General features: G+C 48.7%; 1 protein-coding gene across 1 annotated transcript in view; it reads left to right on the plus strand.

Annotated features, from left to right (window-relative positions):
* The window catches only part of LOC134523806 (collagen alpha-1(XXVII) chain-like), a 163,093-nt gene that overhangs the window by 125,643 nt on the left and 20,003 nt on the right, over positions 1 to 17,447 (plus strand). Inside the window, exons 38-41 of the mRNA XM_063353197.1 lie at positions 12,454 to 12,507; positions 12,629 to 12,736; positions 14,222 to 14,275; positions 14,588 to 14,641. Coding sequence (XP_063209267.1) covers positions 12,454 to 12,507; positions 12,629 to 12,736; positions 14,222 to 14,275; positions 14,588 to 14,641 — 270 coding nt within the window. The remainder of the gene's footprint in view (positions 1 to 12,453; positions 12,508 to 12,628; positions 12,737 to 14,221; positions 14,276 to 14,587; positions 14,642 to 17,447) is intronic.

Consider the following 17,447-nt stretch of genomic DNA (forward strand, 5'->3'; position numbering starts at 1 on the left):
TGGTGCAGCACCATAAATGTGCAGAATGAGGCTGTAGTCCTGCCCCAAATAAGGCCACCCTTGGCCACAGCCCCCTGTGCCCACAGGGAGCTCTGCAGGATTAGGACCGTACCGGGGGCGAGGGGTGGTCCCCACTATCCCCCGCTCCCTCCCAGCTGCAGGCTGGCACGGCCAGACGGCTGCCCTCGGCACCCGGCCCTCCGTGTGCTGGACTTCTGGCTGCTTCACGTGTTTATATTGTGCATGTTTTAAGAACCAATAAAAATACTAAAATCATGCAAAAGCCATATTAAGTTATAGAGTATAAAATATAGAGTCTCTCAGACTCTGTCCCTGCTGTTTGCCAGCATGTCCCTGGGAACATGATGCCGTTTTCTGTTTTATTTAAAAAAAAAGAGCCAATAGAGCCAAGATTCCTGCTCATAATCACTCCCTTTTGTTTTTTTTTACTGCAGAGTGCTATATTTCCATCTACTATTTTAATATGCTCCTTTGTATATCCTTATGTCTAAACTCAAGCAGACTTTGAGACCCATGTAGGCTCCAGATAGCACTGCCTCCCCTGCCAAACGCCGGCCGTTACCTAATGCATAGGCCGATGTTCCTGTGCTCGATGAGGGAATTTGAAGATGGAAGTCCTCTGATAGAAGCACAAATAAGTTTTCTCTTCCCGTTTTTATTTTGAGACTTTTAGCCTACCTTCCCGTGGAGAAAATATACAAATATTTGTGGGATCGTCCTTAGATTTCTGCCAAGTTAAAGTTCACAGCTCAGAGATACAAATCCCTACGGATTTGTATCCCTTTTCCACTGAGGGTTGGAAGCTGGAAAATCAATTCAACCCACCCTCTGCAAGACGTGCCACAAAAGCCACCGCAGGAACAGCCCGTCACGAAGCTGTACAATGGGCAGAGGTTTTTGAGGCTGCTGGACAAAGATAACACCAACCTTGTCGGGGAAAAGTCCTGAAGGTTTTCACCCAAGGGCAAACGCCAGGGTTGCGCTGTGACAAACTCCTGTCCGGGATTTGTAGGGTGGCGTGGAAATTGCCTGGGGAAGGTGTGCATTGCAGGGAGGAGGCGTGTTGGCTTTGGGTGTGCTGCAGATACTGCGTGTTTACACATTACGCATGTTGCATATGGTTTTAATACATCTAATGTGATAACGTCACACTGTCCAATACTCAGTTTAGATGGTTTTAAAGAGAACTTCGTCTTTAGCTATTGCATCTTCATTTGATCTCTCCTGGTGTGACACCCAGGAGTCCTTGTATCCATGATTCACTGCATTCCTGCCTGGATCCACTGACTTTTCCCTGGGCTAAAGATGTGTGCTTCTGCTCCAATATTGCTGGGATATCCTGCTCATCTGCAAAGGGGACAGGGGAGATGTTGACGCTTCGGTGCCATTAGTGGGAGAGACGCACAGACAAGGACCTGTCCAGTTACTTGTGCCAACAAACTGACCTCCATCTGGGAGTGTGGAGCTCATCTTCTGCTTCTGGAAGAGATTCATTTTAGCTTGAGGAAGCTGATGCCCATCTGCAGTCATGGACATAGAGACAAGCTTCTCCCATGCCTTGGCTTGGTCCTGTGTTCCACGCTGCCTCGGCACTAGAGGGGACGCACAAAGACATGTCCTCCACGAGCAGCAACAGCCTCTGGAAAAACCCTTTTCATCACAAGTCCTTCCAGCTACACCACCTCTTGAAGATTTTTCCTTAACACTGAGGATGTGTTTAGTCTTAATCTCTATTTTGCTTATGTCTAAAGGAACGTGACATTTTAGTATCAAGTATCCTCTTGACAGAAGTAGGAAATGAGGCACCTGACTGCTCTGAAATTATCTGGCTTTATTGCTGGTACATTTTCAGCCCATTTTGCACATAGTGGCCTGGGGCAAAGGCCTGGTGCTGGCAGCGCCCCGTGTAGCCGCAGAGCAGGTAGAAGCTGGGGAACTTGGCAGGGCACGTACGAGCTCACACACCACATGGCAACGGGCCAGCGCAAGGGATGGAAAGAGGTTAGCAGTTCTTCTGTCTGCACAGTCATAGAGCTCCCTGGGAGGCGGCAGAAGAAGGAATGTGCTGGAGCACCTTCATCAGAAGAAGGGATGCACTGGAGCACCTTCATCAGAAGAAGGGATGCGCTGGAGCACCTTCATCAGAAGAAGGAATGTGCTGGAGCACCTTCATCAGAAGAAGGGATGTGCTGGAGCACCTTCATCAGAAGAAGGGATGTGCTGGAGCACCTTCACCACGTGCTAAAGCTGGAGGAAGCATAAAGGGTCTGTGCTGCCCTTCTGGATCATGCAGGAGAGAGACGTTCTCCCAGCGATTGATGCCTACAGCAGGGACACGTCTGGCTTTACTGAGCAAGGTTTTATTTTCCAGAAAGCCATCCCGATGCTGATACAACATTACCAACTGAGCACAACAAACTTCCCTCGGTGCTCAAGAAAGAGTTTTCAAAGATTGTTAGCTTTAACTTGGCTCAGTGATTTCCACTATTAACATATCTGAAAACCGGTTTCCACTGTGGTTTTAAATCTCAAACAAAAGCAGCAGGGAGGCCCCAGCTGAGTCTCCAGGGGTAGTTTGTACATGTTTCAAAGCCAGTGGATTTCAGCAAACAAACCTGGCAACTGAGATGGTCTGTGAGTCTCACAGCTGTGGCTGGCAGGGCTCGAGGCAGCTGGAGCTGAGATACACGAGTATCCTCTATCTTTTGGTCACTTTGTCCAAGTTCACACTGCTCCGTTCAATTCCAGTTCTTGCTCACCAGAGGGGTGGGCCAGTTGTCCCTCTGGTCCTAAGAGAGAAATCGGAGCACCTGAACCACTAACTAACACACAGCCGAGTCAAAGATCCACTTGAGATTTCAAAAATCGCATCAGAGGCGTGCACCTTTCCTGAGCTGCTGTCTCACATATTATCTCCTCCCAGAGGTTTCCATCTTCCTGTAAAACAGACTTCTTGCCTTCTCTTGACCTTGACTGTCCTTTGGACTTGGTCCTTTGACCTCTGGTTGGTGTGTCTGAGCAGTGAGCAGTTGACAACCTCTCTTCCCTGGCAGAGCACCAGGGACTGTTTGGGCATCTCCGTTCAGAGTCTGGCTGGAGCCGCAGATCCTGGGGTCAACAGTGCGAGGAGTGAGAGGAGGAGTTGTCCACTGGAGATCCAGACTTTCCATACGGGCAAGGCAGGACAACGATATGTCTCTGCGGTTTGTGGGGAGACTGGAAGATACAATGGCGTGTCAAACCCTGGCAAGGCATGCATCAGCAACGCAAGTGTCACGGTCTAGTTTGCCAAAATAAAAAGCCAATTTATTTGCCAACCTGTCATTGTATGAGGGGATAATGCCACAGCGCCTGAAATATCCAAACAACATTGTTGGAGAGTGATGTACGTTTACGAAGGATCCAGCTGCCAGTCGATCCTCCTCTTTGCAACAGAGGATGATGAGTCAAAGGTTGAAGTCACTGGTATGCAACTGTCAACCCGGACACAGACAAGTGGTCCCTGAGGGCAGACCCCCTCAAAGCGCTCCTCTCTGCTGCATCTCCTCTCCGACTGCAGAAAATACAGCATTTCAGCTCTTCCCTTGGAGGACAACTGATCCGCCGGTGGCTGTACGAAAGGCCCAAGCCAGTTGGCAGGAGGGAGGTGGTGGGTTTCCAGCTGCTCTCCGTAGCTGTGCACTGTGGTTTTCGTAATGTGCTGGTTGTCATACAAGGCAGACATCTGATAGCGAGGTTTTTACAGTTCCAGGAAAGCAATTGGAGAGCCTGTAGGTAATGAAATACAACATGCTCTGAAACAAGAAAATCCCTCGTTGTTCAGCAAAACTGGGAGCCCAGTTCTTTTCTTTTTCCACTTCCTTTTTAACCTGAAATCCTATCTGCGCTGTCATTCAAGCCACGTCAGGACTCGGAAAGCTTTGAGCCAGACGCTCCAATGGTATAAATCGCCATAAACAATTACATCAGAGAAGATCTGGCTGCATGTGCCGGCCCTGCTGCATGGTGCAGATGTGCACCAGCAGACCAAAAGAGCTCTCAGGGCTGGTAAATCCCTTTGCTCTGATGCGACAAGGTCCAAAGTCCTTTTGTTTGCTTTCCAAGAGGGTAGAGTGACAGAGCTGAGCTGGGGTGGAGATCTGAGAAGGTTTTTTGAGGGAACTTGCAGTGTTTTTCAAAAGGATAAAGCCACTCTCTAGGCCAGTACAGAGCGCTCAGTGAACTCGTGGCTCTTGGCTCCAGTGCTGCGGTCTCAGCCACGTCGCTCCCCAGAGCGGCAGTAGCTCCACAGGCGCAGCATTGGATGGTGTCCTGAGGACAGCATCCTTCCCATCGTGTTCTTGTTTCTCCATCGTCTACAGGCTACAGTCCTGAAGTGGAAGGTGGACTTGCTGGCCAGGCTGGACCTTCTGCTCTCAGCTAGCAGAGTCGCTCCAGAAGCGTCCCGCTGCGGTCACAGCTGAGATGGAGCTGGTTTCTGGGCTCTGTAATACCAGGGTAGGGCAAGAGCTCATTCTCATCCGACACTCTGCTCTATTACCAAGTTGTCCAAACATCACTTACAGCAGAACTTGTCCCAGAGTGGTTTTTTGCTCTTTGTTCTTTTCTGTTTCCTGCCATTGAAAACACAATTCAAAGATTTTCTGCAACAAAGCGCCTCGCTCTGCTGTCGCTGAATCCAGCCATTCACTCCCAACACATGAGCTCAGCAACAGCTGGCAACCCCACACCAGTTACATGGCATCCAGCTCCCCGAAAACACTGAGGCTGCTGAAGGACAATCCTGGAGTCACTTCTGGTTTTAATCTCTGCTGTCTATGCTTTTTTTGATAATGTGCTGAGCTGTTTTTTCCTGGAAAAGCTGTTTTTCATGCCCTGGTCTACAGACTGTCTGTGGAGCTCTTACTTGAAAGAAGTTTCTTAAATTCCCTCAACTGGAGGGCGTGGGGTTACCCTCCGACTGAGCAATGGAAGGAATGGAGAATACTGGGCTCAGCGTGCAGGGGAGGGCTGTGACAGCCCCAGCAGCGTGCCAGTGGTAACAGCGAGCTCTTCACACCCTTAGAGTAGGAAATAGTTACTACTCCTGATCTTGCCCTTGAATAATGTGTTAGCAGCAGAGGCACAAAGTGACTTGCCCAGGGTGATGCGGGAGGTGGGTCAGTGGCAGAGGCAGAAGGGAACCGGGAGCTCCCCAGGCCCGTTCCTGTGCCATGCCTCGGATTGGGCTGTATTGGCCCACGGACCTGGCACATCTCTGCAGATGTTTCCGTGAGACAGCTCTGCTCATCCAAGGGCACGGGCCCTTTGCTGCAGAGCTGAGCATCTCCTGGGCTTCTGCGTGAGCCACATCCCAAGCCACAGCTACACCTTCTGCACGGGAGGAGAGGACACAACAGGACATGCTTTTCCTGCCCTGCAGCCCGTCCTTCCCAGTAGCCGCTACATCAGCAGGGCCAGATCCTATACTGGAGCCCAGTTTCTATAAAGGTGCTTGTGCTCGGCCGTGGTGTGTGATTGTGTAACAGCCTTGGAGTACCATTACTCGCGTGGACCAACATCCAGCAAAGCCATAAGCAGGTATCTGCCTTGCATCAAAACTTAAAGGGGAATAAAGTTGCTCAGGAACGCGGTCAAACATGCTTAAGCTCTTTGCTTTGAATAGGGCCGGAGCAAGGGTCAGGGCGAGAGCCTCTGCATAGCTGTACCCACAGGTCTCTCCCCTTCCCCATCTAGAAGAAACGTCATCGTCCCTGGGCAGCTCTGCCCTCAGCTGCAATCCACTTCTCCTTTTGCTTTAATAATCAGTGCATCGCTGATGGTCCCAGGTTCAGCCTCTTCTGTGTAAATCTTTACATCCCATTTTATGGAGAGGTACACACTGGATTTTGTTGTTTGGGAGATTTTATTGTATGGATTTTTCCTCCCTTGTCTGATATTCTGGTATCTGTGGCTTGGCCCATCAAATTCGCTGAAACCTTTGGAGTGGACCAGGGTTGCCTGCAAGCCCTGGGAATCCCTCAGGGAATCACAGAGGTCTCCCAGTCCCCAGGGAACTGCATCTTGCAGCGACCGAGGTTTCTCTCCGGCAGCCGAGGGGCCGTTGGCCCTCGCGGTGAAGTCGGCCAGCTCTGCCTGGTCTCCCTCTGCTCGGCAAGGCAGGCTGATCCCAGCTGGTCTTCGTTTAGAGTTAATAGGAGTAGAAATGAGCCAGAATTTGAAATAAATCCCATTGACTTGGCATGGTTTCTTTCCTGACTCAGACGAAGGAGACGCACTTTTTGTGCAGTTACTCCAAGATTCCCCTCCTTATTGCAAGAGAGGATTTCATTCCCCTCCTCTTCCACAACCCCAGGGCATCTGTGTCCTTCAAAAGGAAGATATTAACCCTTGGTGTTTGGGGGAGGAAACAAAGAGCACAAGTAGTGCTCATTAGCGTAAATCAGAGTTATGCTGCCCAAGTGCTCTGTTTATTCCTTTCTTCCCAGTTGTCAGCTTCCAACTCTGGCTAATTCTTTGGAGCCTTTTGGTGTCATGGTGTCTGAAAGCTTCACAGCTCAGTAAGGATGAGGGCTTGCACTTATCCTGCACTTCCCACCCACCCATCAAGGTTTTTGGTGGCACTTTTGTCTCCTGAGCTTCCTTAGAGATGAGGAAATAGAGGTAAAGAGTGGGGGTTTTCCCCAAAACAACAAATTAGTGGCGGTTCAGGGCTATAGACCAAACCAGACCAGCTCAGAGCACACAGCACTGCTCTGTAGATGATTCTCTTTGATGCCTTACACTGTGATTGCTTAGAAAACCAAAGTTAAATAGACCTCCTTATCCACAAAACCAAAAGCGGCATATTTCAGAGCAACATCTGCGTGCAGATAGGAACTTGTACTGAAGGAGAGAGTTTGGGATACAGGATTTTGGTTTGGATTCCCCATTTTAAGCTGAGGAACTCAGCTGAAAGGAAAGTCATAGTGATGCTAGCTGTAGTCTTTCCATCCAAGATCTTTTTATAGGATTTCCCCATCTCACTTTTTCTTTGACTTCAGCCAGCCAGCTCTACCTGCACTCACCACTCGGGTTTCCACGAGCAGGCCAAGAGCCCGTTGCTTCCCAGTGATCCCAGTGAAGCCCTCTGAACCTCACAGTACAATCGGGTCTTTCTTCTCGAGAACAGTTGAGTCTTTCTTCTTCCCCCATACTCATTCAGGAGCTGCTGCCCTGTCTCCTCCCCTTCCAAACTACTGCAAGGCAGAGTGATTATGAAATGTGTTTCTTATAAATCTGAAACATTTATGTCTTCAAATGCCCGGCGCAAATAATCCCACTAATTTCCTGAGTGCTTGTGAACTGTCCTCCATGGGGGGAGGCTTCTCTCGATCAAAGTTTATTAAGTAGAGGTTCTCATATGGAGACATTGCTGAGCAGTAGGAAATGATATGGGGCTTTTTCATTTCCCTTTAAACGAGCTCGCTGGCTGGGCCCTGAACAATATGGGCACGGTCATCCTATGTCTTATGTTTCCTACCTATATTGCTGCTTTAGCTTTTCTGCCCTTTCTACATCCAGTGCCTCAAACTATCACCGTTTTTTTGCCATCACCATTGGCGCTCTCTTTTCTTTACTCAGTAGCTGCCTTCTGGTGGTTCTATTTCTTCCTGCTTCATTTTTGGTAGGGAGGAGTGACCTCAGACCTTCACTCAATGACACCCGAAAAAATTTGAAAATATGGTCCTGCTCCACAACAGTCCAGAGTAATCATGAACTGCCTGAGACAGGCTTGGGAAAGCTCTCTCATCAGTACTCTGCCCTCGTAGAGCTTCCCTCCTGTGCTGTGCTGTAAGTCTGCGAGCAAGGCAGGGACATTTGTGTCCTCTGAAGTGCCAGGAGCCACCGTTCCCCTTGAGTCAAACCAGGACGGTGAGTCACGTCTCGGTAACCACCTCCCTGGACCTATTGTGTGTAGCAGAGCATCACTGAATGTGGGGGAAGTTTGGGTCTGGATTGTAACGCTGTTTGTTGTTTGGCTCCATTTGGGGCATATCTCTCTGCAGTTCATTCAACTTCCTTATTTTGTTTTTCTGGATGTTGTTGTCGTAACATAGATTGCAACTGTTGATGTCTTGAGAATTAAGCCAGGCTGCTCATCTATTTGCTCTCAATAAACGTTACTGCTGTGCCATGCAAGAGACCTGATTTTGCTGCCAAGGCCATCAGCAGCTGAAAGCCTCTTTTTTCCTTAAAAATTAATTAATTTGCATTGGAAAATAAACCATCCAGCTTTTTCCTTAGGGGAATATCTAAGGCCATACTAAAAAAAAACTTAGAAAATTGGGTCTTTACTGAAGCTGACAATGAAATGTTAAACATTCCAGATCTAAGATGATATTTTTTTTGCTTTCCTTGGGTATTTGGGAATACCTGAAGGCATGCAACTTCTTGAAACCGCTGCTTTCCACCATCCCTGGTCACAAATACCATCATCTTCCGGAGGTACTGATATGCTTCTCTAGTGAAGAGTGCAGTATATAAAAAGAAATCACCATTTAAAAATAATCCCGCTCATGGAAGAAGCTTGGAAAGAAGATTTGTTTTCTCAGTAAACCAGAAACCCAAAGCATACAACAAAATGTGTACAAACCCCAAGAATAAAAGCATCAAGTGTTTAGTGCCTTGGCACACTAACCCAACTGATTTGAATCCAGCAAAAAGAACTTGGAATTAATTATTCTTATGTATAGGCTTTTGTACATTTTCTACCCCTCATTACCATCTCTGCTAAAGGGAGTAGGAACCCAAGGAACTTTGCAGTGAAAAAGGAACGAAGAGGTTCCTGAGGTACTTTGGAGACCCTGGGTAAAGTTACGTTCTCGCTGAATTTTATTTTTATCTTTTTCCCCCCACCCTGTTCTGACCCTGATTTTTCCGTCCCTGGGCAGATGAGTCAGAAGAATGGAGAGAAAAAGAATCTGACCTTTTTTGAAGGCTACTAAAGTTGCTGCTGGGCTTGTTATTGGTTGTATGACGTGTGGCATGTGACAATGCGGTGATTTCTGGGAACCGGGAACGCAAACCACTCCGTATGTGCCCCGTGAGCATCCATGATTGCAACAAATGGCAACCACATCTGGAACATCACAAGCAGAGATATTGCATATCTGGGAACCCCAGACAAGTGTTGAACTGCCTCTAAATTCATACGGGCAAAATTCCTACGCAGTTGGAGAAAGCACATCCAGGAAAATTAGACATATGGTAGGCTTCCCGCTCACCAGCAGAGCTCTGCTGGCCAAAGTCCTAGAAAGCGTGCTGGTAGAGCACAGAAATATCCTTTGCTGATAGGGCTTACTCCGTTCAAGGAGGTGACTCAGGCTGCAAGATCCAAGCCACGTTGTTGCTGATGGTGTCGCCAGCACAGTTTGACCCGTTTATTTATACCAGCAAAGCTTTTAACTGGCAGACAAGAGCTAACAGCAGCGAGGGAGGCTCAAAGGAAGATCCCCGTGGTTTACTGGGAGTGACAGCTGGTCTCACTATCACTGACAAGAGTTGGAGATGCTGCCAATTTTTTTTTCTCCAGCAATGAAGAAGGAGCCGCGCCCCAGCTGGAGGAGGACCCAGGAGAGCCTTCTGGAGTAGATGAACATCCCTGCTCAATGAGCCTAATGCGTCATAAGGGGAAAAGCCATTACAGGAAGTTTATCAGAGCCCATATCTGTGTTGGGACTCCACCAATAGGGAAAGACAAGCTGAAGGAACCCAGCGAAAGCTGAGACCCTGTCTGAACACAGCATGGTCTTCTGTGGATCAAGTTTATTTGTGTGAGCAGCTCTTGGACTGTCAAAGTTGGGTTTATGCTTCTGGTTTTTCCCTCTCTCAGATGACTCTAACCCTATACCTGTACTTCATGATTGCGGGTGCAAGCATGAACTTGAATGCTGCCGGATTTTAGGAGCGGTGTGGAAATTTTCTTTCTCAGATGAAGGCCTGAACCTTTCTTCTCAAAAAGCAAAGACATTTCCCAGTGCAGGGTAGAAGCAAGTTTCAGTCTTTGCTTCCATGGGAGATGTATCCAGGTGAGGGGAACCAGGCTGCACTTCAAACTCTTCTGAATTAGCTGTGAGATCCCCGTGACCTCCCCTGGGAATGGGGTCCATCTTCTCTGCACAATGATAAGAGGGTACATCTCATCAATGCACTGCTGTCTGCGTTTTTTACAGACAGAGCAAGGCATCCTCATCCCAGGGATGGAACCGTAACATGCAAGTATTTGTTTCAAGAGCTGCTACAGCACAGCAATTCAGGAGCACATCTGAGTGCGCAAAACAACTCTGCTGGAGAAGATCAAGGGCTTGGCCATCACTGGGGCCAGGAACAGATTTAGTTTAAAACAGGCTTTCTCCCATGCTTCCAAAAGATCTTGGTGCACAGTCTAGGGATACTGATGGAAAACCACTATGCAACTAATTAGAAATCCTAGTTGTGTCTTTATCTGTTCATGTCTTGTTTTGACAGTAAACTTTGGTGAGAGATTCCACTATTTGCTCTCCAAATTTCCAAGCCACTAAGCATCAGGGTATCACTGCAGAACAGACCCCGTGAGCATCGTTGCTGCTTCACTACACGCATCACAACCAGTAAGTGGAGAAGTCAAGGGACGTGGTACCAGGTCCATGGGTGAGCTACCTGCAGAGCTGGATGGGGATGGCCATTTCCCAGGCTGATGCTTTCATCAGTGAGGATTTCTGTGTGCTCCTGTCAAAAGCGTAAATCACATGGGTGATGCTGGAGGCTTGGCACCCTCAATTCATCGCGTATTGCGGCTGCTCAGCGTCTGTGGGAAAATAATGCCAAGAGTGATGTCTTGGAAAGGGGCAGCAAAAAATAGCAACCAAAAACCTCAAGCTGTATGGAAGAGACAACAGAACAGGAGCTGTGCACTCCTCGGCGGGGACCTGTCCTTTGTGAAGCTCTAACGGCGTTGGCAAGGTGGGCTCTTGAAATGCTTGTCTTGGGTAAAATGGAGCCATTCCCTTTGGGGCAGTGAAGAACTGGCACAATTCTTTAGGGCTGTACGTAGTCTGAATCGCTCCTTTGTGTTAAGAGCAGGCACTTGGGAGGCCCATGTTTCAGATCAGAGTGAAAACCCTCCGATACGGCTAGCTTTATAAGTTCCTTTTGTTCAGCTGAGACTGATACTTTTCTGCAACCTCAACGGTGGTGAAAATTATACCTTCTTAACTGGCAGGGAGAAATGCTGTGCGGGCACATAGATGCTGTTGAAAAGTTTGTCGCAACTGCCAAAAAGCATGAATTATTTTCTTCAGTGATACTTTTGCTTCTTTCTGTCAGATCCAAAATATGTTGCCTGCCTTGCAGCCAACGGGGTCAAACACTGAAAAAATGAGCTCCCTGGGCTCCCTAAGGAGAGCGTGCTGTACTTAGTTGCTCATCGCAGCTAATTTCTGCTGTGTGGGTGCAAGGAAGGGTGGCAGTCCTGCTGCGTGCGAGGTACCCCCCCTCAGTGCACAAAGCAGGCCAGCATTTCTGTCCCTCGTCGCTGTGGCTCCCGCTTGACGCTTTGCATCCCACTCCATTCCTAGATGCCTGCTCCGTATATTGGCAGTTTGATGTGTTGTGTGTTGCAGCGATAATACGACAAATAGAGGGAAGGTTTTTGCACAGTGAGCAGAAAGCTGTGCGTGGCAGGTAGGCGGAAAATTAAACTGCTGCCTGTTTTTACAAGGTAAAAATAAGGAGAATTGCTGTTGAGGCAAGGGTTCCACTGCTGGTATCCTGAAACCAGAGGAAAAGTACTGATACCCAGTTCAGTGCTGTAGTTGATGGTAAAAGATACAGCTGTGTACCTCAGCAGTGCAGAGATGGCAGCTCTGTCTGCAGACCAGTGGAAACATTTGGGGGGCGGGGGCAGGGTAAACGTGTTTCCCACATTTCAGCCCTTTCTGTCGCCGTGGATGGGTAGGTACCATTTTTCAGTTCAATGGGTGCTGTCTTCAAGGAGCACTTCTGAGATCCCTCTTGTTCATCCTTGAGGACAGATGGGCACATCAGATGGCAGTTTTCTATCACTCGCCTGGTTTTTGAAATGTGATCTGAAGATGAAAAATATCACCTTTCAGCCATGTTGTCCTATAGTCAACTGGGCACAGAGATCTTTCCACCTTTAAGCAATGAGATTTCCTTCTCCATGTGTTGGAGCAGCTCAAGAACCAACTCAGCCATGCTCCAGCTGCAGTACCTGTGAATTCTGGCGTTAACTTCATGACTTCCAAGTCTCTTGTTGGCTCCCATGGGAATAGGACAGGATGGGTGAGGACACTGTCAGGGTTGCCTGTACCAGGGAAGTGGCCTGGGAGTGGCTGGTTGGGATGGGATTTCTTTGCTTTCCCATTCCAACAGTTTTTTTTGCTTTCCTAGGGACCAGAAGGGAAACCAGGAAAACAAGGGGAAAAGGGCAAGCCTGGCCAGAAGGTAGGAACATCTCCCGTTGATAACGTCTCCTCCTCTGGATCTCTCTTTCTTTGTTCATCTTTGACATTTATCTGTAGAAGCAGTTTTGTCCTACATTAACGTCAGTGCTTTTGCTCTGCAGGGCAGCAAGGGCTACCAGGGGCAGCTCGGCGAGACTGGATCTCCAGGGAAGGAGGGGCCGAAGGGGAACCAAGGCCCTAAAGGATCCCGAGGTACCCTGGGACCTATGGTGAGAAGAGCTCTGTAAATGGTTGAACACAACACGCAGAAACATGACTAGCAGAGGTGGGCACAGGCCTGAATGAAGCAGAGAGTCCAGCAGAGGCTTCAGAGCAGAGAAAGGGAAGTGATGTTAGATGGGTTTAATTGGCTAAAACAGCTCTGAGCAGCACAGGAGAGACTCCGCTGTGGTGGTTGTGTTGGTGCCCTGTGAACCCGGCTTACGTTGCATTGTGGCAGTTCTTCACAACTCCCCAGATAGGCTGAAATATTGGGTTTGGTTTTTTTTGAGAAGGGAGTGAGCTGATAAGCTATTTTTTGCTAAGATCTTTCCCTTTGAGACTGCACACTCATGGCAAGAGCTGCTTCCAAGTCAAACTGTGTTGTTATAAGGAACTCTGCCTTGGACTTCTGCCCTGTTTCTACACCCACTCTTGATCTGCTTATCTAAAACAGTTGCAGCAAGAAGAAATATAGCATGGGAAAGGGTTTGAGTTGCGGACTGAAGGTGAGGCTTTCAGAGAGAACAACAACAGTACGGTAGAGAGGGAAGAAAGTTCATTTGCTTTAGGCATATGAGAAAAATGCATTGGGACAGGAGTGGTAAGTAATAAGCACTTCCTCGTGCATTGCAGGCTGGTAAGGAAACTTCTTGCACTACATTTGGTACAACTTAGTGAAAAAGCAGGAGTTATTTATGAACGGGAATCGCAGTGAAGTTTCGGAACAGTAGCAAATGAGCGATGGAGTAACGGTTCCACTGATAGTGTTTTCCTGCACTAAAAATTATGGCCTCCCCATATATCCTCCCTTCATATTCTTTGGTAAAGCCTCCATGGCTCATTTCACAAGGAAGCAAAGCAGTATCTGAGCAGTGGTGTATTGGACTGAACACGTCTTTGTCTTGTGGAAAGGGCTTTTTCCACGCTAAATGGGATTATATGGAAAGTTTGCACTTCACTATAATCTGATGATCTGATTTAAACCCTTCTGTTCAGTCTGCTAAAGATGCAATAAACAGCTCTTCCAGTGCCCTCATCGCAAGCGAGAAAACTCCTTTCTTGGCCTCATAACCCACACTGAAATGTTTCCTCCCAATAGTTTAGGATTAGGTCATGCATGAGAATGGTCTTGCTGTGGTGGACTTCCTAGCACAAAGAGCTAATTTGGATATAAAGACGTCCAGAAGGGCAGACGAAGGGCACACACTATGCAGTTATTTCTGGTAGCAAATCTGAATGAGGTGGGGCACCTATTGCTATAGGGTGGCAAAGACATAGACTGGACTCTGAGCATCACTCCCCACATGTAACAGATTAAAGCCAAGCAAGAGCATTTCAGATAGCTGCAGCAAAGCTCACTGGTGGCCAGGAGAACGGGTGGCCACACTGCCATGTGGTGCTGAGCGTTGCTTTGCATAGCCCCGTGCATCTTTTTCTTGTGGGGTAATACCCATGGGCTACTCTCATGGTGCTTTCTGTGCTTGCCTCTCCAGGGTGCTCCAGGAAGGATGGGTGCTCAGGGGGAACCTGGCTTGAAGGGTTACCAGGTAAGGATTTTATTTTCATCCTCCAGCTTCTATCTGCTCTCAAATGCAACAAAACTGCCACTCCAGGATGCAAAATCGTTCTTAAACTATGATTTATTTCTGATCTTGAGTTCAGTTTAGTTCTTTCTGTGGTCTCTGTTTGCACCATCATGACTTCTCCAGATACATTTGGTGCATCTCTGCCATGACCTGTGTGTCCTTTCAAAGCTGGGATGCACAACACAGGGCTCGTGAGATCTGGCAGGAAACTAGGGAGAACCTTCAGTCAAACAGCCCCTTCCTGTCTCCTCACATGCTGTCTGCTCTCCACAGGGACACGCAGGACCACCAGGGCCAATTGGACCACCAGGGCCAAAGGGGGAAAAGGTAAGTTCACAGGCTTTAGCCATCTTGTCTTCCATCAGCGTGGAAGCTGGGCTGATGTAGAGACAATTGCCCCACTGCCATAACACCCATGCACCCGTGCTCTCCTCCTCTACCTGCAGCAGAGCTGCCTCCTCTACAGCACGGCCACCTACTTTGCTTCTGCAAATCAGCGCTGGGACACCCGTGCCGTTAGCACATGCTTTCAGACACCACGTGCTCGTGCGCTGGTGGCTGAGCCAGCCGGCATACATTCTGGGGGGACACGTTTTTCCTGCATCCACAGAAATTCTGCTCAATCCCCAAGCCAAAAGAAATCAGACTAATAGTTTTCTGTGACCAAGTCAGAATACCACCCTGCACAAACCAGCTGACCTTCAGCAGGCTGCCCGTCTGTGCTTAAATCAGCCGACAGCATGTTGTAAGCGAGGCAGAACTGGTCTCCTCTCCGTCGCCTTTGCTCTATTTTCCTCATCGCCTGCCGCCCCCCTTACCTCGCTCGTCCCCCCCACCCCTCCACCGCGCTCCCTCGCCGCAGCTGCCCTGAGTCAGAGCCCTCTTTCCACGGCGGCGTTCCCCTTGTGTTTTTTCCCCTTTTGCTGAGTCAGCACGGCCGTAACCAGTTCAGGCTGGAGAAGTGACTCACGCTTTAATGGTTTCCTGTCGGCGGAGCTGGCTGCTCGGCGCTGCGAGGCCGGCCCAGCTGGCGTTGGCTGTGCGCGCAGTGCCGCTGGAGCCCCTCACGTGCCCTCAGGAGCTGCAGCGATGCTCCCTCCCTCCCTCCCTGTGGGAAGGGAAGTGGTGGTAATTGGGACTGGTCAGTCCTGGGGTCCCCATGAAGGTGACAGATGCGTGAACTCTGTTCGCTCATTTTCTACCCCTCCCATCACCGAGAGAGCTTTCGGCATTCCCTCTGCGCAGAGATGTGATTGCAGATTATGTGGGCAAGCAGGAGATTCGTTGCTTATAAAAGTTTGTGGGACGGAGATCATAGAATCATAGAACGGTTAGAGTTGGAAGGGACCTTAAAGATCATCTAGTTCCAACCCCCCTGCCCTGGGCAGGGACACCAAGGTCTTTGCTGGGGCTTTTAACGTGTCCTTTCAGCTCGAGCTCCTGGGTGTCAGGACACCCAGTTCGTGCTGCTCTCCAAGCTCTGCCAGAAGACTCCTGGTGCAGCCGTGAATCTCTGTGCTGGTGGCCAGGAGTCAGTAGGGCAGGGTGAACTCTTGTGTTTCATATTCGCGTGCCTCAGAAATTTTGCTTGAGGGATGAACAATGGTCATGCTGCTTTTTCTCTCGTTTGCTGCTGCTGAAACACATCCATGGCACAGGAACAGCTGGGGACGTTCCTGCCGCCCCACATCTCCATCGCTGCCTTGCTGAATTTCCTCTCCACCCCCAACCTTTCTAACGCCGCCCCGTCCCTTTCCCGAGCTGCCTCTCATGCTCCTCCAGACTTCAGTAGCATTACTCCTTTGGTGTATCCTGCTGAGTGGCCGTGTGGGAAGTGGCAAGTGTTAGCCAGGCACAACCAGCCCAGGATAATAACGTGAGAGCTCACGACGGAGCACATTGTCAGTTGAGAGCCTGGCCAGAGTTTTCTCAGTCCCACTGCTGAAACTTGAGTACCCTGGTAAAAAGTTGTGAGTTGTGATTAACAAAAGCAAAATCAGCCATTGCCTTTACAGCAGGAGTCAGAGAGGTGTAGATAGGTATCTCTCTTGTTTCAATTATGACTGCTGCTTTATTTTAAAACATTGAAAGTTGCCATCTTCTTGAAAGCTCCCATCATTTCAGTAGTAAATGGTCCCCAAATGATTAATCTGAAGTGTTCAGTGAAGCACTCTCCCCTTCACCAACAAAATATTCTTCTGCAAATGGGCACTAAAAGAGCACTTTCTCAGAGGTAACGTGGATCTTGTGTTAGCAGATCACAGTAACGCTATGAAATACCTTAACCAGGGATGATAAAATGGATTCTACATGCAAGTATCCAAGCTGAAGCCTGACGAAGACACCAAAGCATCTAATGCATCCTGGTGAGAACAGTCAGATCTGCTAATGACCATTGACAGCCGGATCTCACTCACATCTTCCCCGAAGGTCAGCAGATCTGCTGGCACCTTGCCTGGGAGCAGCTCCAGTTGAATGAAGAGAGCCCAGCATCGTATGCTGAGCCTCCAGCACCATGTCCTGAAGCATCCAGGTGCTCCACAGAAGTCTTGCATCTAAGTTTTCTTATCCATCCTTCCTTCTTATCTCCTAAGAGTTGCCTGGATCCCAGCCTAAGGACGGACAGATTCCTGCCCTCTGGACATCTGTAACCTCACACACACGTGCGAACATGAAAATGGAAGTCTGAATCTGAGAAATGAAGAGGAAATGAAAATGCAACCATGACTGCTCTGTGAGCTTTAAACAATGTGGTAAACATAGCTGTGCTGAAGAAGGAGGATATATAATGGTGGGGAAGGTCCTCCCTTTTCCAGAGAAGAAAGCGGCTTGGTGAGAGGCATTACTGTGGAATCCAGCTCCCTTGTGCCATACCAGCAAGCTACTCCGCCACATTTAATACATTTACAGCTCCTCAAAGAGGCCTTGCTCAGAGCAGACGCCTGCACTTGGCAGCTGCTTAAAGCAGTCCAGATGGGATCCTTTTAAAAATTACAAACTGGTGTATCTCACTTTGGGACAGGAGCCAACAACAACAAGACTTCCCTTCTTCTCCATGCATTTTCCATTTGTATCCCAACATGTTTACTTTGCTGCCCTTTACTCTAACTTTTTTTCACTGCAACTTTCCAAA

Source organism: Chroicocephalus ridibundus, chromosome 15 (assembly GCF_963924245.1).
Source record: "Chroicocephalus ridibundus chromosome 15, bChrRid1.1, whole genome shotgun sequence".
NCBI classification, from domain to species: Eukaryota; Metazoa; Chordata; class Aves; order Charadriiformes; family Laridae; genus Chroicocephalus; species Chroicocephalus ridibundus.